Below are 15,168 nucleotides of genomic sequence, written 5' to 3'. Positions count from 1 at the left end.
GATGAGGGGTGGTATTCCTGGGGGTGGTGGTAAGGCAGGTTAGGGAAACACGTGTACAGGCTTTGCAGTGCATGTCCTTTACTGGCTGAGGGGTGGTATTCCTGGGGGCGGTGGTAAGGCAGGTTAGGGAAACACGTGTACAGGCATTTGCAGTGCATGACCTTTACTGGATGAGGGGTGGTATTCCTGGGGGTGATGGTAAGGCAGCTCAGGGAAACACGTGTACAGGCTTTTGCAGTGCATGTCCTTTACTGGATGAGGGGTGGTCAGGGAAACACGTGTACAGGCTTTTGCAGTGCATGTCCTTTACTGGATGAGGGGTGGTATTCCTGGGAGCAGTGGTAAGGCAGGTCAGGGAAACACGTGTACAGGCTTTTGCAGTGCATGTGCTTTACTGGATGAGGGGTGGTCAGGGAAACACGTGTACAGGCTTTTGCTGTGCATGTCCTTTACTGGATGAGGGGTGGTATTCCTGGGGGCGGTGGTAAGGCAGGTCAGGGAAACACGTGTACAGGCTTTTGCAGTGCATGTGCTTTACTGGATGAGGGGTGGTCAGGGAAACACGTGTACAGGCTTTTGCAGTGCATGTGCTTTACTGGATGAGGGGTGGTCAGGGAAACACGTGTACAGGCTTTTGCAGCGCATGTCCTTTACTGGATGAGGGGTGGTATTCCTGGGCGTGGTGGTAAGGCAGATCAGGGAAACACGTGTACAGGCTTTTGCAGTGCATGTGCTTTACTGGATGAGGGGTGGTCAGGGAAACACGTGTACAGGCTTTTGCAGTGCATGTCCTTTACTGGATGAGGTGTGGTATTCCTGGGGCCGGTGATAAGGCAGATCAGGGAAACATGTGTACAGGCTTTTGCAGTGCATGTCCTTTACTGGATGAGGGGTGGTATTCCTGGGGGCGGTAGTAAGGCAGGTCAGGGAAACACGTGTACAGGCTTTTGCAGTGCATGTGCTTTACTGGATGAGGGGTGGTCAGGGAAACACGTGTACAGGCTTTTGCTGTGCATGTCCTTTACTGGATGAGGGGTGGTATTCCTGGGAGCAGTGGTAAGGCAGGTCAGGGAAACACGTGTACAGGCTTTTGCAGTGCATGTGCTTTACTGGATGAGGGGTGGTCAGGGAAACACGTGTACAGGCTTTTGCTGTGCATGTCCTTTACTGGATGAGGGGTGGTATTCCTGGGGGGGGTGGGTAAGGCAGGTCAGGGAAACACGTGTACAGGCTTTTGCAGTGCATGTGCTTTACTGGATGAGGGGTGGTCAGGGAAACACGTGTACAGGCTTTTGCAGTGCATGTGCTTTACTGGATGAGGGGTGGTCAGGGAAACACGTGTACAGGCTTTTGCAGCGCATGTCCTTTACTGGATGAGGGGTGGTATTCCTGGGCGTGGTGGTAAGGCAGGTCAGGGAAACACGTGTACAGGCTTTTGCAGTGCATGTGCTTTACTGGATGAGGGGTGGTCAGGGAAACACGTGTACAGGCTTTTGCAGTGCATGTCTTTTACTGGATGAGGGGTGGTATTCCTGGGGCCGGTGATAAGGCAGATCAGGGAAACATGTGTACAGGCTTTTGCAGTGCATGTCCTTTACTGGATGAGGGGTGGTATTCCTGGGGGCGGTAGTAAGGCAGGTCAGGGAAACACGTGTACAGGCTTTTGCAGTGCATGTCCTTTACTGGATGAGGGGTGGTATTCCTGGGGCCGGTGATAAGGCAGATCAGGGAAACATGTGTACAGGCTTTTGCAGCGCATGTCCTTTACTGGATGAGGGGTGGTATTCCTGGGCGTGGTGGTAAGGCAGGTCAGGGAAACACGTGTACAGGCTTTTGCAGTGCATGTGCTTTACTGGATGAGGGGTGGTATTCCTGGGGTTGGTGGTAAGGCAGGTTAGGGAAACACGTGTACAGGCTTTTGCAGTGCATGTGCTTTACTGGATGAGGGGTGGTATTCCTGGGAGTGGTGGTAAGGCAGGTTAGGGAAACACGTGTACAGGCTTTTGCAGTGCATGTCCTTTACTGGATGAGGGGTGGTATTCCTGGGGGCGGTAGTAAGGCAGGTCAGGGAAACACGTGTACAGGCTTTTGCAGTGCATGTGCTTTACTGGATGAGGGGTGGTATTCCTGGGGTTGGTGGTAAGGCAGGTTAGGGAAACACGTGTACAGGCTTTTGCAGTGCATGTGCTTTACTGGATGAGGGGTGGTATTCCTGGGGTTGGTGGTAAGGCAGGTTAGGGAAACACGTGTACAGGCTTTTGCAGTGCATGTGCTTTACTGGATGAGGGGTGGTATTCCTGGGGTTGGTGGTAAGGCAGGTTAGGGAAACACGTGTACAGGCTTTTGCAGTGCATGTGCTTTACTGGATGAGGGGTGGTATTCCTGGGGTTGGAGGTAAGGCAGGTTAGGGAAACATGAGTACATTTGATTTTCAAATTTACACATTATTATCCTGCAAAATGTATCCCACATAGACTGGGAGGTAGGTGCTTTTAGTCCACAGACTTTGCTGGCAAAAGTCCACGAATACTAAGGAAGACAATGGGGTATTCCAAAACATCATTTATTCTTTAATGGGAGATTTTGAAAGAACTGGATCAAATTGAGGTGACAGTGGAGGAGATTTTAGAAGATACTGATTAATCAAAGAGTAGCATATCACCAGAACCAGGAGGGAATGCGCCTAAGAGTTGTGGAGGAATTTATATCTGAAATTGCAGAGCTATTACGTATTATGGGAAACATTTTCAGACAGCCTGTGTAGATGCAAACCCTCAGGGTACCTGAAAGGGAATGCATGCGGCACTTAGCCTTGGAAAAACGTATTAGTAATAAGGGTTTTTCTAAAAACCACCCACTTGTGTTGTGCCTGCTCTTATGGGTGAAAAAGCACCTTGTCTCTTTTAAAGGGTCACGTACATGCGCTGTTTTCCTCCGACAACCTAGACACACCCAAAGACGTGCCCCCCAAAAGGACATGGCACTTCCGCACCAAGCGAGGCCATTTTCAGTCAGCTTTGAAGTTTGCCTCAGGGCTGGAGGGCTGGCAGTGTATCTGTGAAAGGGCTCCAGAGAGGGCCTGCAGAACTAAGGATGAATGAGTAGAAGAGTTAGTCCTGATATGTTAGTGGGAGGGAGAGGCCCGTTCTGTTAGGGAAGTCATGACTTGCTAGTCCATCGGAGGTGTTTCAGAGGGTTAGCAGGCTCTTGGGGGCTGGCGGGGGAGCCTGTTGATGTACTTGAATTTTCCAAAAGCTTTTCATAAGGTTCCTCCTGGAAAGCTCTTAATTACGTGGTAGGAGAGGTAAAGTCGTTGAGCGCATCGGGGAGAGGTAGAGGAGCATGGTCTACGAGCGCATCCTGCGCGGGTGCTGTTGCATCTCTTGGTTTGTGTGTCACTTGCGGCAGCCTGCATGCAAGGCTAACTCACTTTCATGTCTCTCTGTCTTCTGGAAACACTTCTGCCCTGCAGTCGCGGACACCTGCGCTGGTCTTCGAGCACGTCAACAACACAGATTTTAAGGTTGGTCACTTCTTATCCTCCCTGCAGTGTGATTAATTAAAATAGTTTGGGGGTTTTATGGTACTGTTCCTCCAAATCGAATGTCTATGCAGTCTCAGGAAAATACGTCAGAAAGAAGCGTGCAGCCAGCTCTGCAGTGGAAGCATGGCTGCTGGTCCGTATGACATTTTCCTTAGGGGAGAAGGGAAGAACAGTATGTCTGCTGCGTCAATGCTTTTTCCATAGAAACCTTTAACAAGTCGGCCACTGTTCCACTTATCCAGTTACAGGTGAGTGAATTAACACAGAGAGAGAAAGTGAATTACCCTAGATTACACAGAGCACCAGTGACAGGGCTGGGATTACAGCCGAGACACAGGGAGATAGTGACTCGCTCTAGATTACACACAGCACCAGTGACAGGGCTGGGATTACAGCCGAGACACAGGGAGATAGTGACTCGCTCTAGATTACACACAGCACCAGTGACAGGGCTGGGATTACAGCCGAGACACAGGGAGATAGTGACTCGCTCTAGATTACACACAGCACCAGTGACAGGGCTGGGATTACAGCCGAAACACAGGGAGATAGTGACTCGCTCTAGATTACACACAGCACCAGTGACAGGGCTGGGATTACAGCCGAGACACAGGGAGATAGTGACTCGCTCTAGATTACACACAGCACCAGTGACAGGGCTGGGATTACAGCCGAGACAGAGGGAGATAGTGACTCGCTCTAGATTACACACAGCACCAGTGACAGGGCTGGGATTACAGCCGAAACACAGGGAGATAGTGACTCGCTCTAGATTACACACAGCACCAGTGACAGGGCTGGGATTACAGCCGAAACACAGGGAGATAGTGACTCGCTCTAGATTACACACAGCACCAGTGACAGGGCTGGGATTACAGCCGAGACACAGGGAGATAGTGACTCGCTCTAGATTACACACAGCACCAGTGACAGGGCTGGGATTACAGCCGAGACACAGGGAGATAGTGACTCACTCTAGATTACACACAGCACCAGTGACAGGGCTGGGATTACAGCCGAGACACAGGGAGATAGTGACTCGCTCTAGATTACACACAGCACCAGTGACAGGGCTGGGATTACAGCCGAGACACAGGGAGATAGTGACTCGCTCTAGATTACACACAGCACCAGTGACAGGGCTGGGATTACAGCCGAGACACAGGGAGATAGTGACTCGCTCTAGATTACACACAGCACCAGTGACAGGGCTGGGATTACAGCCGAGACACAGGGAGATAGTGACTCGCTTTAGATTACACACAGCACCAGTGACAGGGCTGGGATTACAGCCGAGACACAGGGAGATAGTGACTCGCTCTAGATTACACACAGCACCAGTGACAGGGCTGGGATTACAGCCGAGACACAGGGAGATAGTGACTCGTCTAGATTACACACAGCACCAGTGACAGGGCTGGGATTACAGCCGAGACACAGGGAGATAGTGACTCGCTCTAGATTACACAGAGCACCAGTGACAGGGCTGGGATTACAGCCGAGACACAGGGAAGATAGTGACTCGCTCTAGATTACACACAGCACCAGTGACAGGGCTGGGATTACAGCCGAGACACAGGGAAGATAGTGACTCGCTCTAGATTACACACAGCACCAGTAACAGGGCTGGGATTACAGCCGAGACACAGGGAGATAGTGACTCGCTCTAGATTACACACAGCACCAGTGACAGGGCTGGGATTACAGCCGAGACACAGGGAGATAGTGACTCGCTCTAGATTACACACAGCACCAGTGACAGGGCTGGGATTACAGCCGAGACACAGGGAGATAGTGACTCGCTCTAGATTACACACAGCACCAGTGACAGGGCTGGGAATACAGCCGAGACACAGGGAGATAGTGACTCGCTCTAGATTACACACAGCACCAGTGACAGGGCTTGGATTACAGCCGAGACACAGGGAGATAGTGACTCGCTCTAGATTACACACAGCACCAGTGAGAGGGCTGGGATTCCACCCGAGATACAGGGAGTTCTCACAGGACAAGAAGGATGTCATCCATAATGATGATACACAAGGCCTTACATAACATGATGATGATACACAAGGCCTTACATAACATCTCTCCTCTCAACTTAACTTTTCAACTTCAGCTACACACCTCCAAGAAACCGACTAGAAGTGCATACCAGAACAGGCTAATCACCCAACCGGCAAAATCCTCCCTGAGGAAACGCACACTATCTACAGCGGGCCCTTCACTCTGGAACTCGCTACCTCCAGACCTTTGCCTTGAACCTTGCCATACTACATTCAAAAAGAAACTTAAGACTTGGTTGTTCACCCAAGCATTCCCTGAGAGCTAAGAGCAGGAAGAATGACAATTTCAGCTTAGTCGTTCTTCCCCCAGCCCCCGGCATACAAGTTCCCGAAGAGTCCACTTTTGAAATGTATATAATCATGTTTCGGTTCACTGTAAGCTCCACTAAGTTCCTCCTTGCGCCTTTCATGTTTCTTGTTAACTGTTCAGCAAATAACTACTAATTGTTAATTGTTTAATCTGTTCAATGTAAACCGCTAACGAGGCGATAGTTCTTGTTCCTTGTAAACCGGTGTGATATGTATATTATACAGGAACATCCGGTATATAAATCCTATAAATAAATAAATAAATAAATAAAGGATGGTAGCCCTCACATATGGGTGACATCACAGGATGGAGCCCAATCACGGAACACTTCTGTCAAAGTTTCCAGAACTTTGACTGGCCCCTACTGGGCATGCCCAGCATGGCACTAACCCTGCAGCCAGCAGGGGTCCCCCTTTAGTCTTCTTTTTTCTGCGCAGCAGTAGCCACGCGGTTAAGGAGCTCTGCAGAGATTCCTGACAGGAATTTTCCTCACCGAATTATTAAAATTTAATTTACCCCACCGGGGTCCCTCCTTCAACTTTTTTCAAGCCGCGGTACTCCAGTAAGTTTTTTATCCATTTTCCGTCGATTACCGTCGAGTTTGACCCTCGCAGCTTACTGGCCGTCGACCGTACCGTGGCTCAATTTTTTCATGGCCATGGCGTCGGGATTCCGCCGGTGCCGGACTGTAATCGCATCATGTCCATCACAGACCCTCACAAAATCTGTGTAATGTGTTTCGGAAGTGAGCACGATGTCCTAACCTGTACCAAATATGCCCTTATGACACCAAAAGGTCGCAAGGCTAGAATGGAGAAGATGGAGCTTCTCTTCCGTGCTCAAACCCCGACGCCGTCCATTGCATGGACGTCGTCAGAACCGGCACCGTCAACTTCGCGCAAGCATCGAACGGTGACTGTCTGGCATAAACGACTTCTCGGCCTTTGTCACCCTCTACTCCCTCTCAGGACCGAAGGGATCGTAGAGATAAACATCACCACTGGCATCGAAAGTCTCAGACCATCGAGGGAGCGAAATCATCGACCTCGCCATCGTCCGAGCCGCTGTCGAAGAAACCCATCCAGAAAAGGCACCGACCTTTTCGGCGCCCGGGTCACCGAGGCAACCCTCACCCGACAGGGTATCAGGAGCCGCGACTCCACCTTTAACGGTGGTCCCTCCGGCTATGCCTCTGCCTCCTTCTGTTCTGGAGCTGGGGCTGCTTGCTCTAGGTCTCCGAGAAGAACTGGACCGGATGGTTCAGGAGGCCATCGACAAGGCGATGCATCGACTCCAGGTTACTCCAGCACAGACACCGGTACCGATTGCGGAACTGACCACTGACCCGATTCCAGCAGCGTTAGCACTGCTGCTCTCGAGGATGGAAGCGCTTATGGCCACTTTTCCACCGATGGACCCTGGATCACCGATGGATCCGGTGCCCTCCCCACTTGTGTTGTCATCGGGAGGAGAAACACCGTTCCACATCCCTCCTTCGGGAATTCTGCCGATGCCTCAGCCGTCAATGCCGATACGTCTGTCGGTGCCACCGATTCACCCGTCGGTGCCAATGCGTCCATCGGCTCCATCGATGCCCTCGATGCCTGCACTGGTGCCTTCAATGCCTTCATCGGTGCCTCCAGTTATTCCTTCAAGTCCTTCAGAGCCTCGACCAGGACCTTCAGGGATCCCACCGCCCCGTCCGCCACTAGTTCCTAGAGGAGCAGGTGCTAATCCCTACGACACCTGGACTGATGTTTCTTCACCAGACACCGATTTGCCTTCACCACCTTCACCTACTGAAAGTAGAAAGCGTTCTCCTCCAGAGGACCTTTCCTTCATAAATTTTGTGAAGGAGATGTCTGAATTGGTACCCTTCCAATTGCAGACTGAACAAGATGACAGGCATCAAATGATGGAGCTGTTACAATTCCTGGATGCTCCCAAGGAAATAACCTCCATCCCTATCCACCAGGTTCTTTTAGATCTCCTCAAAAAGAAGTGGGAACATCCTGGCTCTGTGGCTCCAGTCCAAGGAAAGGTGACACCACCTACTCATTCAGTCAGCTCCAGGTTTTTGCAAGCCTCAATTGGATCACCAATCTGTGGTTTTTGAATCTGCCCAGAAAAGAGCAAGGAGATCAAAACCTCACACTTCCTTTCCCCCAGGCAAGGAACAGAAATTTCTAGATGCCAATGGTCGCCGTGTCTTCCAGGGATCAGTGCTCATCTCCAGAATTGCCTCTTATCAGCGCTATGTGACCCAATATAATAGGGTCTTATTTAAGCAGATACAAGACTTAACAGATTCCCTGCCTGAGCAACTCCAAACCCTAGTCATCAAGGGTTTTGAGGCAGGCAAGCATGATATACGATCATCTTATGATATCTTTGACATTGCAACCAGGGTATCTTCAACTACTATCTCGGCAAGATGATGGGCCTGGCTCAAGTCTTCCGACCTTCACCCTGAAGATCAGGACAGATTGTCCGACCTGCCCTGTGTAGGAGACAACCTGTTTGGCGAGCAGATTCAACGGACGGTGGCGGAACTCAAGGACCATCATGAGACCCTGAGACAGCTCTCTCTGATGCATTCTGAGTACTCTTCAAAACAGCCCTTCTGGAAGGACTCTAAGAAGTCATTCTTCCACCCGAAGAAGTCCTACCCGCCACCAACTAGAACCTGTTCTACGAGATCGTTTCAAAAAGCCCAGTCTCGTCAGACACGAAAACAAAAACCACAAGCAGCTCCTCAACCGGGCCCTGCTTCCAGTTTTTGACTCCTGCATAGAGAGCAGCAGCCAGCTTCCATTGCCCCGCATACCATTGGGAGGTCGATTGTGCCATTTCAACATCCAGTGGCACTCAATCACCTCAGACCAGTGGGTCCTAGCGATATTGCTCAAGGTTATCATCTGAACTTTCTCTCCATTCCACCGGACTCCCCACCGCTACCAACATGGAGAACATCGACCACTCCATCCTTCTGGAACAGGAGGTCTCCCTCCTCCTCCAGTCCAAGGCAATAGAACCAGTGCCCTTCTCTCAGCACAGCCTAGGGTTTTATTCCCGGTACTTTCTAATCGCCAAAAAATCGGGAGGCGTTCGTCCAATTCTGGATCTACGTGCCCTTAACAAGTACCTCCAGTGAGAGAAGTTCAAAATGGTAACCTTGGGCTCTCTTCTACAAAGAGGAGACTGGCTCTGCTCTCTAGACCTCCAGGATGCATACACTCATATTGCGATAATTCCAACTCATTGCAAATACCTGAGGTTTCTAGTAGGCCCCAAGCACTACCAGTACCAAGTGCTTCCATTTGGCCTCGCGTCTGCACCACGAGTCTTCACCACGAGTCTTCACAAAATGCCTCGTCATAGTTGCAGCCTTCCTCAGGACTCAAGGTGTTCATGTCTACCCCTATCTAGACGATTGGTTAATCAGGGCTCCCACTCAGCAAGCTGCTCAGTCATCCCTGCATCTTACTTTACACACTCTAATTTCACTTGGATTTCTCGTCAACTATTACAAATCCTACTTAGTCCCATCTCAAACCTTATCGTTCATTGGGGCAGACTTGGACACGTTACAGGAAAAGGCTTTTCTGCCTCGACAGCGAGCTCTCACTCTAGTCTCTCTTGCACACCAGCTGCAGTCTCAGCACTCCACAACTGCACACCGCTTTCTCATCCTCCTAGGACACATGGCATCCTCAATTCAGGTCACCCCAGTGGCCCGCTTGGCCATGAGAGTCATGCAGTGGACTCTACGGTCACAATGGACTCAATCCATTCAGCCCCTGTCGACCATTGTCCACGTAACCGACTCACTCCGTCAGTCTCTCGCCTGGTGGAGAAATCAGGTCAATCTCCTCCAAGGCTTGCCTTTCCAGGCTCCAGACCCTCAAATAACTCTCACCACCGATGCTTCCAACCTTGGATGGGGAGCCCACGTGGCTGATCTGCAGATACAAGGATCTTGGTCTCCAGAGGAAGCCAAACACCAAATACATTTCCTGGAGCTGCGAGCAATCAGATATGCTCTCAGGGTATTTCAGGATCGACTCTCCAATTGAGTCATTCTGATCCAGACGGACAGCCAAGTGGCCATGTGGTACATCAACAAACAGGGAGGGACGGGCTCCTACCTTCTGTGTCAGGAAGCTACACAGATATGGGCGGAGGCCCTCTCCCACTCGATGTACCTCAGGACCACCTACTTGCTGGGAGTGGACAATGTATTGGCAGACAAGCTCAGTCGCACCTTTCAACCGCACAAGTGGTCTCTCAACCCCTCAGTAGTGAACTCGATCTTCCACCAATGGGGTTATCCTCAAATAGACTTCTTTGCGTCACCTCAAAATCGCAAAGTAGACAACTTCTGCTCTCTCACTCGCAGCCAACACTATCAGCCAAGAGACGCATTTTCCCTATCATGGGCAACTGGTCTCCTATATGCATTCCCTCCACTTCCACTTCTCTCAAAGACTCTCTTGAAGTTATGGCAGGACAAGGGAACCATGATCCTGATAGCACCCCTTTGGCTGCGCCAAGTGGGGTGCTATCAGGCCAATCCAGGTTCTTATGGCCTGGATTGGCCACTGTTGGAAACAGGATGCTGGGCTTGATGGACCCTTGGTCTGACCCAGTATGGCATGTTTTTATGTTCTTAGGTTCTTAAGTGTGGTTTCCAATACTTCAGGATCTCTCCATTCGCAGGCACATTCCCTTGGGAATGAACCCGCTTCTAATCACTCAGAACGATGGGTGCCTCTGCCACCCCAATCTTCAAGCCTTGTCCCTGACGGCATGGATGTTGAAAGGTTAATTCTTCAGTCACTTAACCTTTCTGAACCAGTTTCCCATGTCCCGATTGCTTCACGGAAGCCTTCCACGAGAAAATAGTATTCTTACAAATGGACCAGGTTTACGTCATGGTACTCTTCTCAGTCCCTTGGTCAAGGGACTGAGAAGAGTACCATGAGTGTCCAATCACGAAGTTTCTGGACTATCTCTGGCACTTGTCAGTCAGGTCTAAAAACTTCCTCCATCAGGATGCATGTCAGTGCGGTAGCCGCCTTCCATAGAGGTGTCGGGGATATTCCCATATCAGTACAACTCCTTGTTACACGGTTTTTGAAGGGCTTACTTCACCTCAAGCCTCCTCTGTGTCCTCTGGCCCCTTCTTGAGACCTCAACCTAGTTTTGGGTCGGCTCATGAAACCACCATTTGACCCTCTCCATTCCTGTGATCTTCGCTATCTCACATGGAAAGTGATTTTCCTTTTGGCGATCACTTCAGCTCGCAGGGTTGGTGAGTTGCAGGCCCTAGTTACCTATCCGCCTTACACTAAACTCCTGCAGGACTCGGCGGTACTTCGCACTCACCCTAAATTCTTGCCTAAGGTAGTATCGGATTTTCATCTCAATCAATCCATTATCCTACCTACCTTTTTCCCAGGCCCCATTCCAATCCAGGAGAACAGGCTCTGCATATCCTTGACTGTAAACGGGCTCTAGCTTTCTATCTAGACCGTACAGCTGCCCACAGGAAGAGCACTCAATTGTTTGTCTCTTTCCATTCCATCAAATTAGTGCAACCTGTGGGTAATCAGACTCTCTCCTCCTGGTTGGTGGACTGCATATCTTTTTGCTATCAGCAAGCGGGCATTCCACTTCAAGACCGTGTCAAAGCACACTCTGTGAGGGCCATGGCGACGTCAGTATCACACCTACGATCGGTTCCGCTTCCTGACATTTGCTTCCTGGAGTTCTCTCCACACCTTTACAGCCCATTCCCTGTACGTACCAGGATCAGTCCAGGACACCTGGGTTGTGACTCCGCACCAGTAGGTGGAGACAGAGCAAAACTTGTGGGCGGAGCCATATATAAGCCCCTGTGCCAGTCACAGCCCCTCAGTCTTACTCTGTCTCCAGTAGGTGGTGCAGGTCTAGTCACAGCCTCTGCGTGCCTGACGACTGTTAGTTAGTTAGTCAGTCGGGGGCATTGTGGTTTTACTGATTTCGGTTTCTTGGTTTTTGGTTTAAAAAAAAAAAAAAAAAAAAATTAAGAAGAAGAAATTCAAGGTGAGAAGTGAAAAGAGGAAGCTGTCCGCCCTGCCTCCCAGGGGGGTGGGAAGGTTCTGAGGGGACCATCCCCCCCTGGTTGAGGCCGCTGCTGAGGGTTGAGGACCCGGCCTACCACAGGCAGCAGCGTAGGGGGTGACACCGGGGAGCCCGGTTCACTCACCCCCCACGGAAGCAGGAGACCCAGGACTCTGAACAGCGGCAGGTTTGCGTAAAAAAAAATAAAAAAAAAAATTGTACTTTTATTTTCTTGTGTGGCTCCTCGTCTATTCACCGGTGGGGAAGTTTTCTCGGCTCGGCGAGTGTTTTCGGCGGTAGGATTTAATTCTTGTACTTTCGGGTCTGTTAGTCCGCCGTCCGTTCCGCCGCGACCGCTTGGTTGCCGAGGGGCACGGTTTGGCGCGCGTGCGGGGCTCGCACAAGAGGGGATTTTCTATGCCTGCGTCCCGGTCGGAAGGGTCCGTCCAGGACAGACGGGGGGGGGCCGATTCCGATCGGCACGATCACCGTCGCTCATTTTTGGCCGCTTCAGTCTTGCCGGCTGACCCCTTCCCGCTCGGCGCGGGAGCGGCGGCCATTTTGAGGTCAGCCCGCGCTTTTGAGCGCGAACCGGCAGGGATTCCCGACTTGCCTCCCGGGTAGACTCTTCAACAAAGGTCCTCGGGGGGTCTTCCGGGGGAGCTGAGGCCCCGGCTGAGGCTGGCGGGGTTGGGACCTCCTCGCCTTCGGGGTCCTTGTTTGTTTTTTGGTTTTTGGTTTTTGTTTTTGTTTCGGACGCTTTCGCGCTCCTACTGCGCAGGGTTCTCAATTAAGGGCCGCAGGCGCATAGCGGACCATGGCCACCCTAAGGGGGATGGTCCATGGAAACAGAATCCCGGGGTCCTTGTTTTCGGCCGTTTTCGCGCTCCTACGGCGCACGGTACTCAAGTACAAGGGCCGCAGCCGCACGAAGAGGCATGGCTACCCAAAGGGGGATGGTCCATGGAAGAAGATATCCCGGGAGGGCCCAGACTTCTCCCCGGCTCCAGCAACGGAATGGCGACCACCGGGTACGGTCCCGTAAGATGCGGAGTCTGAGTTCCCCTCACAGGATGAGGTTGTTCCGCCCGGAGAGCCCCTGGGGGGGGCCGATGGAGCGTTCGGGGACAGTTTTGCCCTGGCTGGCTGGACAAACCATCACAAATCCGGCTATCCTCAACGACCTAGGGGTAGAAGCCCCACCGGCAGTTTCTCGACCTGGTGCGAACGTGGACCCAGTCCTGCTGGTGCTCACTGGTCCTGCAGTGACTTTCACATTCCATTCCTCGGCGTCAGACATTTCTGTCCGGAATGGGATACTAGGGAGCTGGGTCTGAAGGGGACCAAGGCAATGGACAAGCTTTATCCACTGACAGAGGACGCTCTGGAGCTCCTACGGTTTTCGGCTTCCGAAGGTAGTTTCGGCGGTGTCGGTAGTAGCACAGAGGTTTTTCTTCGAAGTTGCAGCGTTGAGGGGTCCGGGCTGCCATCTGTGGTAACTACGCCAGGCGGGCTAGTTTGCACTGGGCCCAAGTTCTACAGGCGAAGGCAGGTTTTTCAGTTCATGAGGCCACGCAGGCGGATCGACTGCAGGCTGCCATCGCTTTTTGTGCGGCTGCTCTCTATAATTTACGGCGTACTTCGGCTAGTTCATGGTCGCGGTTGTTTTCGGCCCGCCGATTGCTGGTACTTCGCTTTTGGGCAGCGGATGGATCCTCCAAGGCTCTCCTTGGGGCACGGCTTTTCAGGGGAAAAGCTGTTATTCAGTTAGGAGTGGACAGGTTGAGGCTTTCCTTTGATGGGATCCGGATTTGCAAGCTCCCAGACAACAGGTCCAGAACTCGGTCCTTCTATTCTGCTAGGTTCCGTTTTCAAAGGTAGCAAGATAACTCGTCCCCAGGGGTCCTCTGGGCCTTCTTATCGTTCGACGTCTTCACTGGTCTCTTCGTGTCCACAGTCCTTCCAGGGGGAAGCGTTCCGACAGACAGAGAGGATCTCCGTCTGACGCGGGGCCCGGGGCTTCGCACTGAGATTCTGCTGGTCCATGCCTTAAGGCAGCCTCAGTCCTTCGTTCCAAACGTAGTGGCGAGGTTGGTTTTTTGCTTCGCAGAATGGGCCAAAATAACGTCCGACCAGTGGGTCCTCAACGTATTAATGAACAGTTCCGAGTTGGAACCTTTTCTTCGCGTTTTCTCCCTTCAAAATGGAGTCGATTCGGTCGGTAATTGCTGCGGGGCGGACCGGCGAGTTTTCTGGCCTCCCTGGATTTCGCGAAGGCGTATCATTACTTAGGCATTCAGCCGTTGTTCCTGCTCTTCATCAGGTTCTGCGTTTTAGGACGGCACTGCCAGTTACAAGCGCTCCTGGTTGGTCTCGCGACGGCCCCCGCACGTTCATGAAGGTGATGGTCGTGGTGACGACGCGGCTGCGCCAGTATTATCTCCTGGTCCATCCGTTCCTGGACGGTTGGTGGATTCGGGCGAAGCCCGAGGATCAATGTCTGTTGTCAGTTGGCCAGGGTCTTATACCTTGGCAGTCCCTAGGATGGGTGGTCAACTTCAACAAGAGTCATCGGGCACCCTCGCGGACCTTGGAATTTCTGGGAGCCGTTGTCGACACGTCGCAGGGCTAGAGGTCCCTGTCACACGAATGGAGATACGAGCTGCCAGCTCAAGTACGGCGCTTCTTGTTTGCGACTGCCTTGCGGTCCGGGGTTATATGGCTTCCACGCCTGCGCTGGTTTCCTGGGCGTTCGCTCATCTGCGGCTTTTTACCGTCGTCCTTACTATCTTGCTGGGCGCCGGTTTCCGAGGAGTTCCACTTACCGCTTCCACTAGGGGGGCTCGCGAGGTCCAGCCTGCTCTCGTGGCTGGATTCCAGTCATCTGTCCTCTTGAGTGTCTCTTCTGGTGCCAAATTGGACGGTGGTGACCGTGGATGCCAGCCTCTCCGCTCAGGGAGCGGTCTGCCTAGGGAGCTCGGTCCAAGGCCTATGGTCAGTGTCGCTAGCCCAGTGGTCTATCAACAGACTAGAGACCAGAGCGGTCCGTTGGGCTCTGCAAGCCTTCCTACCGGTAGTGCGGGGAAAGGCGGTCCGAGTGTTGTCGGACAACGCGACCACCGTGACCTACATCAACCGCCAAG

At 52.0% G+C, this 15,168-nt stretch overlaps 1 protein-coding gene across 1 annotated transcript in view; it reads left to right on the top strand.

Moving 5' to 3' along the window:
- LOC115083416 (casein kinase II subunit alpha-like) overlaps nt 1–15,168 on the top strand; it is a 101,404-nt gene that overhangs the window by 55,989 nt on the left and 30,247 nt on the right. The window contains exon 6 of the mRNA XM_029587222.1: nt 3,473–3,523. Coding sequence (XP_029443082.1) covers nt 3,473–3,523 — 51 coding nt within the window. The remainder of the gene's footprint in view (nt 1–3,472; nt 3,524–15,168) is intronic.

This window comes from Rhinatrema bivittatum, chromosome 2 (genome assembly GCF_901001135.1).
Source record: "Rhinatrema bivittatum chromosome 2, aRhiBiv1.1, whole genome shotgun sequence".
Taxonomy (NCBI): domain Eukaryota; kingdom Metazoa; phylum Chordata; class Amphibia; order Gymnophiona; family Rhinatrematidae; genus Rhinatrema; species Rhinatrema bivittatum.
The sequence above is the reverse complement of the archived record's forward strand: the minus strand, read 5'-3'. Positions and strand labels throughout refer to the sequence as shown.